The sequence below is a fragment of the Parus major genome, unplaced genomic scaffold (assembly GCF_001522545.3).
Source record: "Parus major isolate Abel unplaced genomic scaffold, Parus_major1.1 Scaffold220, whole genome shotgun sequence".
NCBI classification, from domain to species: Eukaryota; Metazoa; Chordata; class Aves; order Passeriformes; family Paridae; genus Parus; species Parus major.
Window position 1 is genome coordinate 18,000 of NW_015379263.1, and position 18,414 is coordinate 36,413.

At 60.3% G+C, this 18,414-nt stretch overlaps 4 protein-coding genes and 2 non-coding genes across 9 annotated transcripts in view; all 6 read right to left on the reverse strand.

Moving 5' to 3' along the window:
• Positions 1-550, reverse strand: part of BAZ2A (bromodomain adjacent to zinc finger domain 2A) — an 18,531-nt gene extending 17,981 nt beyond the window's left edge. The window contains exon 1 of the mRNA XM_033511443.1: positions 482-550. The gene's annotated coding sequence lies outside the window, so the exon portion shown is untranslated. The remainder of the gene's footprint in view (positions 1-481) is intronic.
• A 714-nt stretch (positions 551-1,264) lies between these two features.
• Positions 1,265-4,629, reverse strand: ATP5F1B (ATP synthase F1 subunit beta). The gene is made up of 10 exons (XM_015615638.2): positions 4,453-4,629; positions 3,732-3,914; positions 3,268-3,442; positions 2,995-3,116; positions 2,590-2,774; positions 2,320-2,478; positions 2,114-2,236; positions 1,819-2,031; positions 1,526-1,727; positions 1,265-1,449 (listed from the first exon to the last, which is right to left on the reverse strand). Exons 1-10 carry the CDS (start codon positions 4,592-4,594, stop codon positions 1,352-1,354), a joined length of 1,602 nt encoding a protein of 533 aa, XP_015471124.1. The 5' UTR covers positions 4,595-4,629; the 3' UTR covers positions 1,265-1,351.
• On the reverse strand, positions 2,852-2,926 carry LOC117243758. Its single transcript, XR_004495641.1, has one exon. It is a non-coding gene; the product is annotated as a small nucleolar RNA SNORD59 (small nucleolar RNA).
• LOC117243759 lies at positions 3,633-3,706 on the reverse strand. Its single transcript, XR_004495642.1, has one exon. It is a non-coding gene; the product is annotated as a small nucleolar RNA SNORD59 (small nucleolar RNA).
• An 887-nt stretch (positions 4,630-5,516) lies between the features above and the next one.
• On the reverse strand, positions 5,517-13,754 carry PTGES3 (prostaglandin E synthase 3). Of its 4 annotated transcripts, none has more exons than XM_015615698.2 (8): positions 13,507-13,754; positions 8,452-8,565; positions 8,288-8,357; positions 7,769-7,867; positions 7,474-7,563; positions 7,216-7,278; positions 6,834-6,858; positions 5,517-6,396 (listed from the first exon to the last, which is right to left on the reverse strand). In XM_015615698.2, coding segments are annotated over exons 1-8 (483 nt in total). In that variant the 5' UTR covers positions 13,509-13,754; the 3' UTR covers positions 5,517-6,376. The 4 variants fall into 4 exon arrangements, with proteins under 4 accessions (XP_015471184.1, XP_015471182.1, XP_033367335.1 ...); XM_015615696.1 differs by lacking the exon at positions 13,507-13,754 and adding an exon at positions 13,111-13,238; XM_033511444.1 differs by lacking the exon at positions 13,507-13,754 and adding an exon at positions 11,086-13,065.
• Positions 13,755-14,855: 1,101 nt separating this feature from the next.
• NACA (nascent polypeptide associated complex subunit alpha) overlaps positions 14,856-18,414 on the reverse strand; it is a 20,909-nt gene continuing 17,350 nt past the window's right edge. The window contains exons 3-8 of the mRNA XM_015615689.2: positions 16,244-16,329; positions 16,070-16,147; positions 15,671-15,817; positions 15,407-15,535; positions 15,072-15,194; positions 14,856-14,984 (exon numbers count right to left, since the gene is read on the reverse strand). Of these exons, the coding sequence (XP_015471175.1) occupies positions 14,970-14,984; positions 15,072-15,194; positions 15,407-15,535; positions 15,671-15,817; positions 16,070-16,147; positions 16,244-16,329 (578 nt within the window). The 3' untranslated portion in view covers positions 14,856-14,969. The remainder of the gene's footprint in view (positions 14,985-15,071; positions 15,195-15,406; positions 15,536-15,670; positions 15,818-16,069; positions 16,148-16,243; positions 16,330-18,414) is intronic.

Below are 18,414 nucleotides of genomic sequence, written 5' to 3' on the forward strand. Positions count from 1 at the left end.
GGACCGGGACCCCGCCGGACACCGGTGCTCCCCGGTTCTGCCGGGGGGACACCGGCCCCCCCCAGCTCCCCCCGGCCCCCGGGATCCCCGGTGACGTCACGCGGCACCGGCCGGGCCGCGCTGCGCAGGGCCCGGGGGCGACACCGGCTCCGGGGGCGGCGGGGACAGAACGGGGTCCCGGTACGGGGGGCCTGCCCCGGTGCGGCCGCAGTGGAAGGGAGGGGGGTGTCCCTTCCCGGTGCGGGGCAGCGGAGCCCGGTGCGGGGCAGAGGAGCCGGGTGCGGGGGTTCCCCGTCTGATGGAGGCTCCCGGGGGCTTGCGGAGGTCCCGGTACAGAGCCGGGGGTCCCGGTGCAGCTGGCCCGATCTCAGGGGGTCCCGGTACAGGGCCGGGGGTCCCTGTACAGCCATCCCAGCCCCGTCGGGGGTCCCGGTGGGTCCCGGTATCCCCGTCCGCGGGTCCCGTCCTGCGCGGTGCGTACCTGGGGGGGCGGCGGGGGCGGCCCGCACCAGCCCCGGTGCCCGCCCGGCCCGGTGCGCTGCGGTGCCGGTGCCGGTGGCGGAGCCGGGCGGGGCGCAGGTGCTCCCGGCCCCGCGTGATGTCAGCGACCGCCGCCGCCCCCTCCGCCACCGGGGCCGCGCCGCCATTTAAAGGGACCGCCGCCCTCCGTGGGGTGGGAGGGGGGATGGAGGGGGACACCCCCCAACCGGGGCCGCCCCGCGGGACCCCCGGCTGCCACCCCCGCGGGGACACCCCCGAGACCCCGCTCCTCCGTGGGGCTGAGCACAGCCCAGCACCGGGGGGTCACCGGCGGAGCAGGGGAGGGGGTCGGGAGTTGGGGGTGGTCCCGGTGCCCTCGGGGGGATCCAGCCCCGCACTGGGCGAGGTCGGGGCGGAGCGGCCCCCGGGGACAAAGTGGCAGCTGCCGGGGCCGGGCCGGGGCGGCTCTTTGTGCTGCGAAATGGAGGAGCTGGAACTGCGCGGGGGGGGGCGGGGAGAACGACAGGGACCGGGACAGACAGACGGACACAGGGCTGGGCAGACACACGACCAGCGTCTGTCACCCCCGCCTGTCCCTGCACACCAAGGGCGACGCTGCTGTTGTGGGGAGGAGGAGGAGGAGGGGGTTCCCCCCTTCCTGGAGACCCCAAGGGACAAAGGGGGGGCTCTTCCCCCTCCTGGGGACCCCCAGGGCCGGGGGCTCACAGCACTTGGATGCCTCCAGCCCCCTGAGAGAACAGGAGTCACAGCACACACAGCTCACGAACGTTTTCACCGATGTTTTATTGGAAATGTTAAATACTGGGGGTCCGGCCCCAGCGGAGCCGGGGGTGGGGATGTTCAGGGGGGCTCAGGCGTGTTCCTCTGCCAGCTTCTCTGCCTTGGCCACCGCCTCCTCGATGGGCCCCACCATGTAGAAAGCCTGCTCAGGCAAGTGGTCGTATTCACCTGGGGGGACACAACGTGTCACAGGGGGAGTGGGAGGCACAGAGGGCTCCCCCAGGCCCCCCGGGGGCCACCTCACCTGCCAGGATCTGCTTGAAGCCCTTGATGGTCTCTTTGAGTGGCACCAACTTGCCCATGTGGCCGGTGAAGACCTCGGCCACCTGGAAGGGCTGGGACAGGAACCGCTGGATCTTGCGGGCACGGGCCACGGTCAGTTTGTCCTCCTCGGACAACTCGTCCATGCCCAGGATGGCGATGATGTCCTGCAGTGACTTGTAGTCCTGGGGAGGGGGACACAGGGGGTGGCTGAGTGGCCAGTGCTGATCCCCCAGCCCAGCACCCCACGGGGAGGGGCTGCCCCAGCCCCCTCACCTGCAGGATCTTCTGCACTCCCCGAGCCACGTCGTAGTGCTCGGGCCCCACGATGTTGGGGTCCATGATGCGGGAGGTGGAGTCCAGGGGGTCCACGGCCGGGTAGATGCCCAGCTCAGCGATGGCGCGGGACAACACCGTGGTGGCGTCCAAGTGGGCAAAGGTGGTGGCGGGGGCAGGGTCGGTCAAGTCATCGGCCGGCACATAAATAGCCTGGGGACACACAGGAGAGGGACAGTCGGTCCCAGGGAGGTGACACAGCCCTCCTGGACCTTGGGGTTGGTCCTGCCCTCACCTGCACCGAGGTAATGGAGCCCTTGCGTGTGGTGGTGATGCGTTCCTGCATGGTGCCCATGTCAGTGGCCAGCGTGGGCTGGTAGCCCACGGCCGAGGGGATTCTGCCCAGCAGGGCTGACACCTGTGAGGGGCAGAGCGTGAGGGGCACAGCACGAGGGGCTGTGCAGCAAGGGGGAAGGTGCAACCCCTGTGCCCAGCACCGACCTCGGAGCCAGCCTGGGTGAAGCGGAAGATGTTGTCGATGAAGAGCAGCACGTCCTGACCCTCCTGGTCCCTGAAGTACTCGGCCACCGTCAGCCCCGTCAGGGCCACCCTGGCACGGGCGCCCGGGGGCTCGTTCATCTGCCCGTAGACCAGGGCGACCTGCGGGTGGGACCCTGGGGTCAGCACGGCGTCACTGCCACGCCTGGCACTACATCAAGGGACCCAGAACCTCCCCAGGGGACCCAGGACTCCCTCAGGGTCTCTGCACACCTTAGAAGTGGCATCTTTCAGGTTGATGACCCCAGACTCGATCATCTCGTGGTACAAGTCGTTGCCCTCACGGGTCCTTTCGCCCACGCCGGCGAACACTGAGTAACCACCGTGAGCCTTGGCCACGTTGTTGATCAGCTCCATGATCAGCACAGTCTTGCCAACGCCAGCACCTCCAAACAAACCTGGGACGGGGGGAAATAAAGGTCCTGCTCAGCCCCAAGCCAGCCTGGCTGCCCTCAGGGTCTCCCTTCAGCTGTTTCCTCCTCAGACAGAAAAAGCGTTGCTTCAGCAAGCTCAGGAGAACGAAAGTCATGGAGTGAATCATCAGTGAAGGAAAAGTTCCCCAGGGGAACCATCAGGTGCCCACCTCCCAGAGCCACCCTTGCTCTGAGGGTCACGTACCAATCTTGCCACCCTTGGCATAGGGAGCCAGCAGATCCACGACCTTGATCCCTGTCACCAGGATCTCCTGCTCGACACTCATCTCCACAAACTCAGGAGCCTCGGCGTGGATAGCAGCAAACCTGGAGCAGGAAGAGGAGAGGAAGGGGGTGGGCAGCTGCTCTGAGCCCCCCAGGCTGGGGGTGGCAGGGGACAGTCCCCACTGTGACCCAGGAGAGCCAGAGCCACCTCCCTGCTCACACCTGGTGTGTCCTCCAGCCCCTCATCACTCACTGTTTGGTCGTGATGGGGCCCCTCTCATCGATGGGCTCCCCAATGACATTCATGATCCTGCCCAGGGTCTCGGGGCCCACGGGGATGCGGATGGGAGCACCAGAGTCCAGCACCTTCTGTCCCCTCACCAGCCCTTCCGTTCCATCCATGGCAATGGTGCGCACAGTGTTCTCTCCTACCGAGGCCCAAGGACAGCAGTCACCACAGTGTCCTCAGGCTGACTCTGGGGACAGCTGCTGGTGGCCTCCCCAGGGCTTGCCAAGGGGACATTCTGCTGGCAGAAGGACCAAGAGGAGCAGCAGGAATAAAATAGCCCTGAGGAAAATCGAGCCCTGCAGCCACAGCCCTCGGGCAGCCATTTTCCTCCTCCTCAGATCGAAATCCGTGGCTTCAGCAAGCTCAGGAGAACGAAAGTCATTGGAAACATCACCACAGGAGGACCCCTCCCCGTCCCAGCTGCTCACCCAGGTGCTGAGCCACCTCCAACACCAGCCGCGTCTCCCTGCCCTGCACCTCAAGGGCGTTCAGGATGGGGGGCAGCCCCTCGTCGAACTGCACATCCACCACGGCCCCGATGACGGCCACGATGCGGCCGGTGGTGGAGCCGGCCTTGGCGGCAGGGGCTGCATGGGCGGCATAGTCCCGTCCTGGGGGGAGAGGGGCGAGTCAAGGTCGGACAGCTCCGGGCTCCGTGGGCCCTGGGGGTGCGGAGATGGGGTCCCCTGCAGGCCTTGGGGTGTGCCCGAGAGCCCTGAACCTCCTTCGGTGCGCCCAGGACCCCCTGAACTCCCTTCCTCAGCGCACCCTGGACCCCCACACCCCGCTCGGTGCACCCCTGAACCCCTCTCTCGATGCACCCAGGACCCCCCGGCCCCTCCTCAGTGCAGCCAGGAGCTCTGCACCCCACTGTGGGTACACCCGCACCCCTCGGTGCACGCAGACCCCCTGAACCCCCTTCCCTCAGCGCACCCGGGACCCCCTGAACGCCCTTCCCCGGCACACCTGCAGTCCCTGAGTGCCCCCACGCCCACCCCCAGGGCCGCCACTCCTCTGCCGCAGCCCATCCCCTCGCCCTGCCCGCCTGGTACATCCCACCCCATCCCGGTAACCGGGGCCTGGCCACCGGCACGCCGCGTCCACCGCCCGCGCAGGCCCCAAGGTGACCCCGGCTCGCCCCGCACTCACGCGCCCCGACGGCGACGGCCGGGGCGGCCCCGCGGCCGAGGAGCAGCGGGAGGAGATCCCGGCCGGGGGCGGCCCCGCGGGGCAGCAGCGGCCGGGCCGCGGCGGCGGCGGCGGCGGCTGAACGACCCGCGAGCCCCAACATGGCGGCGCCGACTGAGCCCCGCGTCCCGCCCGCCCCTCACGGCCCCCGCGGGGCGGGGCCACAGAGCCTCGCGTCACCGCCGCACCGCGCACCCATTGGCTGCACCGCAGAGAGGCGCCGGGCGAATTCGCGCTTCCATTGGTCACAACGATGCGGCGCCCGCTCTGAGTCTCCTCACGATTGGGTTTTGGAGCCATCCATCAAAACGAGCTGCGGTCTGATAGGGCGGGGTGTGGGAAGGGGCGTGTCCCGGGCGAAGGTCAGCGGAAGTGGCGGCGCACGTGTCCCGCGCTTGTCCTTGGGCGGGCGCCGTGACCGCGGCCGAGGCCGCACCGGGCCCGGGCAGGGCGCGCCTCCGCTCCGTTAGCGTTTCTGCTCCACCCCGGGCCGCAGCACCACCCCGCCGCGCCGCCCCTCACCGGGCCCGTGTCTGTCCCGCACCGCCCCGCCCGGACACCGTGTCCGCTTCACGCCCCGGGTGTCACTGTAGCGCCCCCGGGGGCCGCCCCATACCGGGCTGGCCCCGCGGCACCGGCCCCTGCTGTCTCTCAGAGGCCAAAACCCCACCCCAGCACTCCACCCGGGGACTGGGGAACCACCGCACCACTTCTCTCCTGCCCCCCAAGGGAGGGGAACCTGCCCCACTGACCACTCTTGTCCCCACGGGGAAGGAATCCCACCCGTGACCCTTCCCGGGAGAGGATCCCACCCCAGTGACCCCTCCCGGGAGAGGATCCCACCCCAGTGACCCCTCCTGGGAGAGAATCCCACCCCACTGACCCTTCCCAGGAGGGAATCCCACCCCACTGACCCCTCCCAGGAGGGGACCCCACCCCACTGACCCCCCTCAGGAGGGGACCCCACCCCAGTGACCCCCCTTTGCCCCCACGGCGCTGAGGAATGCACAGGGCCCAGGCCGAAGGAGAGCCAGGGAGTCTTCAACAGTTTATTAGAAAGAATGCAGACATTAAAAAAATCCCAGCTGCTCTGAACATAAATTGAGGTTTTTCAGCCCGGTTCGCAGGCGCCCGCGCGCCCCACGGTCTGTCACTTGCTGCCAAACCCACAGTGCAAATACAATTTGGTCTAAATGTACAGATTGACAAGCAACAATGTACAGCCACTCGCACCCCGGGCGAGGAGGTGGAAAGGTTTGGGGTCACACGGGACCAGGGGCAGGCTCCGGCCACCGGCACCGCTCGGGGCTCGGGGGCGAACACCAAAAACGAGGAGAATTTTTTTTTGAAGTTTCCTTTTCAATACAAACTTTTAGTGGAACAGACCTGAAGAAACCACAGAGGGATGCGCCTCGCCTGCTGAATTTGGGGAGCCAATGACAACAGTTTTTGTTCCCGGTAAAAACAATTTCAGGCCGTGGAGAGAGGGGGGGAAAAAAAAAAAATGCTCTTTTACCACTCAGTGTTAATTCAGGGTTCTCCCATTATAATTACATCTGCTACGAGGCAAGGAGGCTCTGTAAACTTTATTGCAACTGCTCTGAACGGATTGCCTACACCTCAATTGGGTTGGTTTGGTGTTTTTGTTTGTTTTTTGGAAGTCTGGAAAACGGTTCATGCATAACGTTATTGCCTCTCGTGGCTTTTAAGACCGCCCCGTGCCATGGGACACACCTACCATCAGTGAAGCCATTTAAAATGGACTGAAAATGGGTTAAAGGATGCAGGATCTCCCTTTAGGGCTATCAACTCAGGAATTCTTATCTCAATTATGAAATGTTGTGATGAACTTCTTTCCCCAAAACCCTGAAGACGACAGTTTGCCTTACTCCAGATCCGGCATTTCTAGAGGGAAAAGAGAGAATTAGTGGTTTTAGGCTTGGTCTGTGGGTTTTTATTTTTTGCTTGGTTGGTTTTTAAAAGCTCCCAGGGTGCTGTTATGTCACAAGGGACACGAGCAAGATGACCTGGCCTCCAACCAAGGAGGTCACGGGGCACTTTGGGGCCTCTGCCCTCCCCCCTGGCTCTTCCCAAGGGAAAACCACGCCAGAGCCATCCTGAGCACGTGCTGCTCCTAAAGCCAAAGCCTCCCTGGACTGCAGCTGCCTGGGAAGGTCAAACTGGTATTTGGGGCTTGCATGGAGAGGCTTTCCCAGATTAGATTTGTCTCCCAGGGCTGGCTTTAGCTGGTGGCCAGGAGGAACATCTGCTGGCCCTGCCCGAGGCTGCATCAGAGCCTTCAGCAGGTGTGTGAGGGGAAAACAACAACAACAACAACTTACTTTCATCATCACTGTCTGGTGAGTCCTGGAAAGGAGAACAAACAACCTTTAAGTGGAGCAGACAGCTCCTCTGCCACCCCACCCATCAGCAAAGAGCTGCTGTTCCCAAATCTGGATTTTGAGGTTCCACAAGTCTCAGTGAGCTCAGTTTGGCCTCACTGCAGACCCACAGTGACCCCCCAGTCACTGCAGAGAGACACAGACACCAAACCGGTGTCCCCAGCACCCTCAGCACCACTGAGAGGGGAGGGAAGGAGCCTCCCCAGGTGACATCATCTGTGCAAACAAGGTTTGGGGCTATTTAAACCTTTTTCAGCGCTGAGGGGGGAGTGCAGGACTTGTGAGCCAGCCCTGCAGGTGTTTACTACACCCACATACTCACATCATCTGCCCCGTCTACTTCTGGCAAGTCTACGTCGTCGTCTCCTCCCATGTTGTTCATCATCTGCTCAGAGACAGAACAGCCACACTTTGGGGTGAATCCAACCCCACTCTCCACCCAAAATGTCCTAAACCAGCAGCCACCCTTGCTTTAACACATCAGTTGCCCCAATGAATGAATTACAAAGTGATGGTGCAAGAAAGCCACAGATTCATCGCCTGGCAACTCCCAAAACTTGAGGAATTTGTCGTTCCCTACCTCAGAAAAGCGATCAAAATTGGACATGTCTTCATCTGAATCATCTTCCCAATCTTTCCAGTTGTTGAAGTCCACGCTGAGCCAGTTGAGCTGCACCAAAACCAGGAGTTACTTAAGGACAAGGAATTATTTAAGGACAAGGAAGTAACTGGCTGTCAGTTACAACAGGCAGGTTAACGAGAGCTGCCGTGGCATAAAGAGCAGCAAAGTGACCCAAAACTGCTCCAGAATTTGAACATGACCCAAATATTCACAGAATTAAAAGCCAGGGAAGGCAGCAGATGGCCAGACCCACCTTTGCCCTCTCTTTTGTTAACCTTGGCCATGCCTGACCAGACTCTCCTTTTCGTAAACAACACAAGATGGATCTGTCTGTTCTTTTATGCTTTGATTCCTGAAAAAGACCAAATATCCATGAGCACCATCAGGATGACCTTCACCACGAACTGCTGACATCCCTCCTTTATCTTCACCTCTTCCCTTATTCCTTGTTCTGGAAAACACCACCCAGAGAAGCTTTCCTGGATCTGACTTGGAGCTTTTATGTTCTAAGGAACAATTTTTCCCAAAACCCAGGGAGCAGCCTAAAGAACAGATGGTATTTTTTGGGATCACAGAACCATGGTTTGGGTTGGAAAGGACATTAAAAAACCCAAGTTCCAAACCCCTGCCATGGGCAGGACACCTTCCACCAGCCCAGGTTGCTCCAACACGGCCTTGAACACTTCCAGGGATGGAATATCTCCAATTTCTCTGGACAACCTGTGCCAGCCCTTCCCCAGCATCAAGAACTCAGAAGAGTCAGGATACTCACATTTGGATCGATATTATTAAAAAGATCGATTTCATTTAAATGTTTAAAGTTATCGCCTCCTCCAAGACAGCTGCAAGAGAAAAAGAAATCCATATTTAACCTGAAAACATCTTGTAGAAAAAAACCTGCTTCTCCTCAGCCCTCCTTAGGCCTGAATTACTCACCTGAACGTGAGTTTGGACTTTTCAAAATTTACATTTACGTCTTTGCTGTCTTCAACACAGAACTCGATGAAGACGTAGTCCCTCCGGTCGTACCACTTTGCAGAGGCAGGCTGCCTGTGGGCACAGCAGGGACACAAAGGCATTGATTTCCATCAAGAAATCCAACCAAAAACCACTTCTTTCTGCACTTAAAACCTGCATTTTGAGCTTCCTGTCGTTCTTGAAAGGTGGTTTAAGATGAAAGGAGAGCAGGAATAAAAAGAAATGATGCATTCGGTGTGTGACGCCCCCAGAAAGCTCCTGGGAGGAGCCACTGAAATCTGAGACTGAAATAAACGTTTCAGCGGATCAAAATTCTGATAAACTTCAAGATGAGCTACTACAGACTGTGGCAGCAGCTCCACCGCCTCCAACAGCTGCATGGGCAGACTTCAGAGTGGTTTTTGTCATGCAAAGAGTTAAAACCCAAAGTAACCCAATTAATCCAGCACAGGTTGGAGAATCTCTGCTCCAGCCTCTTTACAAGCTCCCAAATACTCACACTGGGACTCCCATGGAATTCTGCCTCTGCACAACCATGCCAAAAAGCGTGTCCAGGGGAGCTGGGAAAGCCACAGAGCTCTGGACCAGCTCCTGTGTTTGCAGTTCCACCCTGAGAACTCACCTGCAACTCTCTGTGCTCTGTGGAGCGGGGAAAACGACCTGGCTGGGCTGGGACACCTCCTCCCCCCTTCCAGTCCTCCCCTGGCAACTGAGGCCGAGCCCAGGGCCCGCCTGCATTCCAAGAGAACCAAACAGTCTCCAGGCAGGGCTGTTGCTGAGGCACAGAGGACACGGCTGCTCCTCACGCTCCTTTGTCCTCCCGAGCTCAGGGAATCGTGGAATGGTTGGGAGGCACCTTAAAGTTTAGCCAGTGCCACCCCCTGCCATGGCAGGGACATCTTCCACTATCCCAGGCTGCTCCAAGCCCCTTCCAACCTGGCCTTGGACTCGTCCAGGGATGGGGAATCCTCTGGGAAATCCATTCCAGGGCTTCACCAGCCTCACAGGGAGGTATTTCATCCCAATAGCCCATCTTAACCTCCTCTTTAACCCCCTTTATCTGCCATTCCTGTGCCTCCCCAGCCTCACAGGGAGGAACTTTCCCCAGCTGATGGAGATGTGCCGTGGGATGAGGTGGAAGGCTGGACAAGGATCTGAACCAGGGAAGCTGATGTGACACGGCCTGTGACAGCAGCTGCCAGCTCACCAAGGTGAGGCCCTTGGTGCTGCTCTCTCAGCCAGCATCTGACCAAAAAATAACCTTTCAGACCATTTATTACAGTGTCCTTCACTAAACTTCCACATCTTGACTCACCTGATCATCAATTAATTGTTGGTGTTTTTTATTAAGGAATCCTTTGCTAAACTTCCACATCAGGATTTTGACTCACCTGATCATCAATTAATTGTTGGTGTTTTTCATTAAGGAATCCTTTGCTAAACTTCCACATCAAGATCTTGACTCACCTGATCATCAATTAATTGTTGGTGTTTTTTATTAAGGAATCCTTTGCTAAACTTCCACATCAAGATTTTGACTCACCTGATCATCAATTAATTGTTGGCATTGAGCTGCGGCACATTTAGCAAAGGGACTCACCCAAAGGCTCCTACTGCTCCCATTCACATTTCCTAGGGATGCACCCAACCATGGCACAGCCCAGCTCCAGCTGAACCCCAAACCAGTCACCTCTGAGCTCCCCCAGTGCCACAGCCCTGGACAAACCGGTGCCAGCTCATGGAAAGGCAGCAGAATGGCCACGATGCCTTGGGCAGCCTCCTGAAGGTGCCACAACACCTGGACAGAGACCAATGTCCAAGGATTTAATTTCCAACAGCATAAAAACAAGTGGATTCTGAATTCAGCCTTGAGTTTCAGCTGTTCCAGGGGTGAAAACCTGATGCTTCCCCTCATTCCCCGTAGCAGCATTTCAGGGAATATTAATTATCACCTTATTCAGGTGAAGTGCAGCAGCAGAGCAGCAATTTTCTTACTGTGGTATTTTTAAACCCTTCTTGGACACAGATTTTCTCTTTTAACAGGGAATGAAAGACTCTCAAGAGGAAAGGAAGATGAGAAATGCCCTGCTCTGTTCCCACTGTGCTGGGAGACAAAACCCCCCAGCGTGGGGCACTTGGAACGTCGCTCCAGCCCCATTATCCAACAGAAATCTCAGTGTCCCTGCCTGGATGACGCAGGGGCTGAATGGTGTTAACACTTCCCAGTTCTCAATGTCAATGGAGACATCTCCAGCCTTCCCAGGGAGCCGCAGGCTGCCGGCCCTGACCTCGGCATCTCCCCAGGATTGGGGATTTGAGGCACCAACAAAACTCCCAGCGCTTCCAGAAATCCCACTCAGCTCAAGGCAACACACACACATCAGAGCTGCAGAGCAGCGAGATCCCAGCTAAGTTTTACTCGGCCATAATTCGCGTTTCTGAACCTAAACCTGCGCTGCTTTCCTGGGAATCCACCCCAAGTGTGTGCTTGGAATGCGCTGGAGCTGCCTCTCCTCCTTTTATCTGCTTTTCCAATCTCAACCTCCCAAAGGGAGGAGGGAAACCTCCCTGTGAGCTTCACTCAGGACTCACCCGTTCCAACCAGTAAGGCAGGACCCGCCGGAGAGTTGGGATGAGGCGGAAGCCGCAGCTGCTTTTTGTCTCCTGCCCACACGGAGATTCCCAGGAGACAACCCCACACAGCAGCAGCCCCCGTGGGGAGCCGTGCACGTGCTCCCAGTGTTCCCACACACCCACGGAAAATCTCCTCTCGCAGGCACTGACCCACCACCTGTTACCCGAATCCCGAGGGAGCTCAGCCTCGTGCCAAGGGTGTTTTGGTTATCCAGCACCCCCATGGGATTTGGAAAAAGGGAATTTAAACGTGCTCCATCCTGGGTGGTTCCCAGCGCTCCGTTCCAGTGAGGATTTCCTCTGTCCCATCCATCTGTGTTTTGGGGACTTCCTGAGCAGCCACGGCCACCCCCACGGCTCCTCTGGCTCTTCCAGTCCCCACATTCCGATGGCAATCGTTATTCCAGCACTGTGGAACAGGTTCTAGAAGTTTCCCAGCAGCACTGATGGGCAATGTGGAGGCTCAGTTTCACTGCAGAGCCCTCAAGGCTCTGCCTGATCCACGGGGGCTCTACTGGATATCCCTGGATATATCCTGGTCTCTGGCACAGCAGCAGCAGCTTCTGACAGGCTGAACTCGCCCGTGGAATCTCAAATCTCCCCATCTGTGGCTCTGAGGAAGTTTCCAAACCTGTTCTTGTGTTCTCTGTCTGTATCCTGTGCCTATGGAATCCCATCTTTGTCTCCTGGAAGGATCCTGACAGCTCCCCCAGCTCGAGGACGCTGCAGGAGTCAGATCCTCAACCAGATTTTCCCCTCCCAGACAGCAATAAAACCTGTTTTACAAAGTGACTTTTCCTTTCATTTAGAGACCATGGAAAGGTGTTTTTTTCATTAAAAAAAAGCCTCATTTTAGATTTTAGACGATTCTACACAGATGCAGCAGCGCTGCAGTTTCAAGATGATGAAATCTACAGAAATTACACCAAAAAGCTCCAGCTTGATCACTCTCTCACTTTCACTCATGTTAAGATGAAGCACCTCCACTGCTTAGGGTTTGAGAACAAAAGTAAAAGCCTGGCTAGGGACAAGGGACCGAAAACCACCGGTCCCCGTAACGCTGTCCTCAGACCAAATTCCTGACAAAACAAAACCTCAGAAATGCTACTACCTCCAGTCCCTCCAGCCAGACACGTGGAGGTCACAGAATCACGGAATGGTTTGGGCTGGAAGGGACCGTGAGGCTCATTCAGCCTCCCCCCCTGCCATGTGCAACCTCCAACTATCCCAGGCTGCTCCAAACCCTGTCCAACCCGGCCTTGGACACCTCCAGGGATGGGGGATCCTCTGGAAAATCCATCCCAGTGCCTCACTGCCTTCTGAGGAGGAATTTTCACCCCAATATCCCACTTAACCCTGTTCTCTAGCAGCTGGAAGCCGTTTCCCCTTGTCCTGCCACTGGAGATGTGGGAATGCTGCCTGCAGCTCCCAGGGCACCGCAGCTCTTCTTTCCCAGCCACTTTTCCCTCTTGAGTGTCACCCTGCACACGGAAAACTCCGGCTCTTCTTTCCTGAGCTCTGCCAGGGAACACTCACGTCGACAGGAGCTCTGCCACGAGCTGGTTTTGGGTGGCTGAAGCGGCCCCGGGAGAATTAAAGGAAGGAGGATAATTAGGGCTCCCTGGCACTGCAGCAGCCGGGATTCCGCTCGGGATGCACGTGGACACACCGGGAGATCCAGCGGCTCACCCACACCGGGCAAGGCAGCACCACGGCTGCCCCGGGGGTTTCCATGCGCTTCCACCTCCTCCTGAGGGACCTTTTCGCTCCTCGAATTTCAGGGAATTCTGGAATGGTTCGGGTTGGGAAGGCCCTGAAAACCCATCCCGTTCCACACCGGGCTGTTCCAAGCCCTGTCCAGCCTGGCCTTGGGCACGCTCAGGGACAGCGCAAAACCCAGGGATGGATTTTAAGTGGAAAAGTGGAAGTTTACAAACAGATTCGCTCGCCTGCACGCTCTGGATGGTTCCACGCGTTACTTACCGGGAGTTTTCCGCGGTTTCGGCCGCCACCGTTCGGCGGGTGCCGGTGGCCACCGAGCCACCGAGAAACGCGCAACACCCCCCGAACACCCCCCGCCACCCGCGCGGCCCCATTCATTCCACACAGCCCAAAGCGAGGATGGGAGATCCCGCGGAACGCCGGGGCCGAGCCGGGAACCGGCGGCCGAGCCGGGGCGCTCTGCCCTCGCCCGGTAACCGGGGCCGGGCCCAACCGATAACCGGGACAAGACCCACCGGCGCGGTGGCGGGGCCGCCCAAGGTCAGCACGCGGCGGGAGCCCGCGCTCGGCGGCGCCGGGGCGGCTCCCGCGGTAGCGCCCGCGGCCCGGCGGGGCCTGGCGGGGCCTGCCCGCGCCGCTCCCACCCCCGGGCCTCACATGGCGGATTGCGACGGCTGTGGCGGGCGCTCCTGCGCGGTGCGGGTCGGGCTCCGGGCGGTGTCGCGGGCTCTGCGGGCGGCGCGGCGGCGGTCGGGCGGTGCCGGGAGGGCTCCGGGGGCTCCGGCGGCGGCTCCGGTGGCTCCGGGCGGGCTCGGGGCTCGGCGCGGCCTCGCTCCCACAATGCCCCGCGCGCGCTCGGCCCGTGGTGACGCAGCAAAATCCCCGCGCCCCGCGCGCGCCGCCTCCTCCCGCCGCCACCACCGCGCGTGCGCGGCCCCCCTCGGCGCGCGCCCCCGCCCCGCGCGCGCCCCCGCCCGCTGCCCTTCCAGCAGCTTCTGGGCGCGCATGCGCAGTGCGGGCCGGTGACCGGGGGAGTGCGGAGCGGGGAGGAGACCCCCGGGACCCCCCCACTGTCCTTGTCCCGGTGATCCCGGCCAGCAGCGCCCGGCCCCACTCTCCCGTCAGGGAGGTGTGGGGTGAAAAGATCCCTCCTGAGCCTCCTTTTCTCCAGGCCCAGCCCTTTCCCAGCCCCCTCAGGACTTGTCCAGAGCCTTCTCCTGCTGCTCCAGCCCTTCCCCAGCTCCATTCCCATCTCCAGCCCCTCAATGTCCCTGTGGCCGTGAGGGCCCAGAGCTGCACCCAGCGCTGGAGGAGCCCCAGCAATGCCAGCACAGGGGGACAATCCCTGTCCCCATGGCTGGGACAGCCCAGGTGCCATCCTGGACACACCTGGGCTCGTGTCCAGCCGCTGGCACCAGCACCCCCAGGGCCTTTCCCGGCTTTCCAGCCCCTCTTCCCCTAGCCTGGAGTGTTCCCTGGGATCTGTCCTGTCCAGATGGCTCTGTGGATCTTTCTGCCTTCCAGCAGATCAATATCACACCCAAGCTGGTCTTATCCACAAACCAGGGCACCCTCGATCCCCTCACCAGGTCATGGATAAAGGGCTGTCCCTCACACAGCCCCCACCTGGACACATCCCAGCTCCCCACCACCCTGTGGGCCTGGCCACCGGCCAGGGTTGAACCTGAGGAGTTCACCTGTCCCAAAGACTTTACTGGAGTCCACAGCTTCTCCCTCATCCACGATTCCCCATTCCTGCCTGCTGCAGGGAAGTGAGGAGCCCTCCCTGAAGGGAACCCTGAGGGGATGAAGGGGTGACCCTGCAGCTGACTGAGCTGACCTGGGCTCGTGTCCAGCCAGGCTCTGGGACAGGAAGGAAAGGAGGGAACGGGCAGGTGATGTTCCAGGACGGGATATCGGCGCCAGGATCTTCCCGGGAGGAAGGCTCCACCCTGGGGCCACAGCTCCCAGGGAAGGGCAGGCAGCAAAGCACCACAGAGCAGCGGTTTCACCAACAATAAGCCACAACTTTTATTAACCGATAGAAATAGTACAAATTTTAAATTTAGTTGTATTTTACTCTTCTCTGAAACACCAAAAAAGGCTCCTCCCTCCGGCGGCTACATCGTCAGCTCCTGTGGGGAGAACGGGAGTCAGGAGCCAGCCTGGAGCTGGCAGCTTCCCCCAGGGACCCCCCAAAGCTGCTGCCCCCCAGCACTCACCATTATCGCGTTTACAATGTCGTTACTGTTGTTCTTGAGGGCTCGCACGGCCTTTGCTCGTGACACGTTCGCCTGCGACATCACCAGCTCGATGTCTTTCACCTCCACGCCGGTTTCGTCAACCTGAAGGAAAAACAGCCCAGGATTGGTGCCAGTTCCAGGCCTGGCACGGGCTGGGGTTGTCTGGATTGGGAGCCAGGAGGCCATCATGCACTGTACACACCCCCAGGGCAGAACCCTGTGCTCTCCCTTTACCCCCACAGCAGAAACACGGATGAAGGAGAGGAATCCATGGATTAACCCAAACCCCACAGACAGGCCGGGGAAGGCGTTACCTCCTCTTCCTCGCTCTCCTCCTGCACGGTGGGGGTCTGTGTGTTTTCCTGGATGTTGGAAACAGGTTCTCCTTGCACTTTGAACTTTTCGGCGGCCGCCAGCTGAGCCTGCTGGGACAGGTCTTCGATCTGCAGGAGGGAAGGAAAGGAGCGATGAGGCCAGTCCTGGGCAGTGCCAGCACATTCCCTGGCAGGAGCCACACAGAGCACAGGTGACAGAAGGAGCCCTGCCACGGCGTCCTGCTGGCTCCAGGGTGGGCTCACCTTGGCCTCGCCGAAGACGATGTAGGTGTCTGACGCCGGGCTCTTGTATACGTCTGGCTTTGTGATGACAAAGAGGATGTTCTTGGATTTCCGGATGGTGACTCTGGTGACTCCTGTCACCTGGCGAAGGCCCAGCTTGGACATTGCCTGAAAAACACGAGGGAAAGGTCAGCGAGGGAAGAGCAGCTCTGGAACCAGCCCAGACGTGCCCACTCCTCTCTCCAGAGTCCCAGATCCAACATTTGCTGCATGGATACAAATGGAAATGTGCATCTGCTGCCACGGAGCAGCACTCCCGGGCTGTCAGCTGGAGGGAACACTCCAATCCCAGGACTGCTGAGATTCCCCAGCATCACTCTGAACCCTGGGGCTGTTCACCAGGGACAGGAGAAGCCTCACCTTCCGAGCTTTCTTCTCGCTCCGGCTCTGTTTTGCTTTGCTGACGGGTTCTTCATCTATTTCGGCTGCTGCCGCGAGCTGCAGGGAAGGAAAAGCAGAGGGATCCGTGACAATCCTGGAGTGACACCTCAGGGACTCTGATCCACCACAGATGGCGTGTGCCACCTGCCCTACCTGTGCCTGCTGTGTCGTGGCCTGTGTGGAGTCCTGCTCTTCGAGCTCTGGTACGGATTCATCGCTGTCGGACTCTGTGCCAGACCCTGCAGAGACACACACCCCTCACTCTTCCCACCTCTGGTAGATCAAGGGGACACAGCCTTTGTTGCTGGCTCCCAGTGCAGCCACCAGTCAACCCAGTTAGGTGGTGGATGGAGCATTCCCTGCGCTCTGAATGCCATCAGGAGGTCTCACTGCACCCCAAGTGACATCAGCAGGGTGGCAGGAGTGGGTCCTCAGCCTCTCACTGTGGTGGGAGCCAGGTGCCAGAGCCCCACAAGTGCCCGGAGGCTCCAGAATGAATCCTGAGCCAGCTCCAGCCTGTGGCACCAGCTCGAGGAGGAGGTGGGTGTCACTCCCAGGGTGCTGAGGTGGCAGAAGCCCAGTGTGTCAGGGCCCATCTCGACTCCCCTCAAACACACGGCATGGAGACCGCACTCCCCAAGCCCCCAGGCCGCTGCAGAACCATGGCTTCACTACAGGGATGATCTGGGATAACCCTGAACCCCCCTCAGGGAACAGCACCTCTGGGTGCCCAGAGGGCCACCAGCTGTAGCGTCACCACCACTCGTGACCCACGGCACCGACCACACCAGTTATCGGAGGAGAGCCAGGTGTCCCCAACCTTGGAGGCCGGAGGTCACCTGGAGGTGACCGTGATGCTCCCGTGCAGCCATTACCTGGATTCAGTCCCTCTTCCTGCTCTGGGAAGGGCCTCCATGCCCACGGCACACAGGAGCCCTGACAAAGCTCTCTGCAGGTGTCAGGGCGTTCCTGGGGTTCCCAACACTTCAGGCAGAGCGTGGGGACAGCCCAGTTTGTCACCAGCACTGCCCACATCCCCCCTTGTGACACGGGGACACCACGTGGACACCACACACAGCAGGGACAGGCACGTGGCAGCTCCTCCGTGTGAAGCCAGCTCAGCTCGCAGTGCCCATGCCACAAACAAACCACACCGTGCTCCGTGCCCGAGGACACGCGTTAGTGACCGCCGGGACCGTGCCGAGCCCCGTCCCTCCCTGCGCCCCGGCTCACCGGCTGCTCGGCTCGGTCTATCCCCGCACGCCGGGGCCCCGGGCGGGGTTAGTATCCCGTGGGCAGCCAGTGACACTCCATGCACACGGCAAACCGCGGCCGCAAATACCCTTGTCATTCTTGAGGATGGGCTGCGGCGCCAGGGGGGCCGGGACCCCCGCGGGTGGAGAGAGCTCCAGCAGCACGGGCGGCTCGGGGGGGAGCAGAGGCGGCAGGTCCTCATCGTCAGCGCTGAGCGGGGCCTTCGAGGGAGCTTTGGGCTGGGGTGGGCAAGCGGCCGGCTTGGCCACCTTGTTATTGGTGGGGGGCTGCTGCTTCTTGGCAGGGGCAGAGCCGGGACGGCCGGTGTCTGCTTTTGCTGGGCTTGGGGGCTTTGGAGGGGCACCAGAAACAACCGTGGCTGGAGCAGAAGCTGTGGCTGGAGCTGCAGGAGCTGCAGTGGCCTTGACAGGGCTCTTTGGAGGTGCCTTGGCCTCAGCAGGGCTTTTTGAGGGTCCTTTGGCTGCAGTGGGGGTGCCTGGAGGGGGAGTGGCTTTGACAGGGCTCTTTGGGGGTGCTTTGGCCTCAGCAGGGGTAGATGGAGCTGGGGTGGCTTTGACAGGGCTCTTTGGGGGTGCCTTGGCCTCAGCAGGGGTAGATGGAGTTGGGGTGGCTTTGACAGGGCTCTTTGGGGGTGCCTTGTCCTCAGTGGGGGTGGCTGGAGCTGGGGTGGCTTTGACAGGGCTCTTTGGGGGTGTTTTGGCCTCAGTGGAGGTGGCTGGAGCTGGTGTGGCTTTGACAGGGCTCTTTGGGGGTGCCTTGGCCTCAGCAGGACTTTTTGAGGGTCCTTTGGCTGCAGAAGGGGCAGCTGGGGTGCCTTTGACAGGGCTCTTTGGGGGTGTTTTGGCTGCTGGGGGGGCACTAGGAGATGGGGTGGCTGTAACAGGGCCCTTGGAAGGCACTTGGGTAGGAACCGGAGGTGTTTTGGCCTCTGCAGGGGCTGCTGGAGCTGGGGTGCCTTTGACAGGGCTCTTTGGGGGTGTTTTGGCCTCTGCAGGGGCTGCTGGAGCTGGGGTGCCTTTGACAGGGCTCTTTGGGGGTGTTTTGGCCTC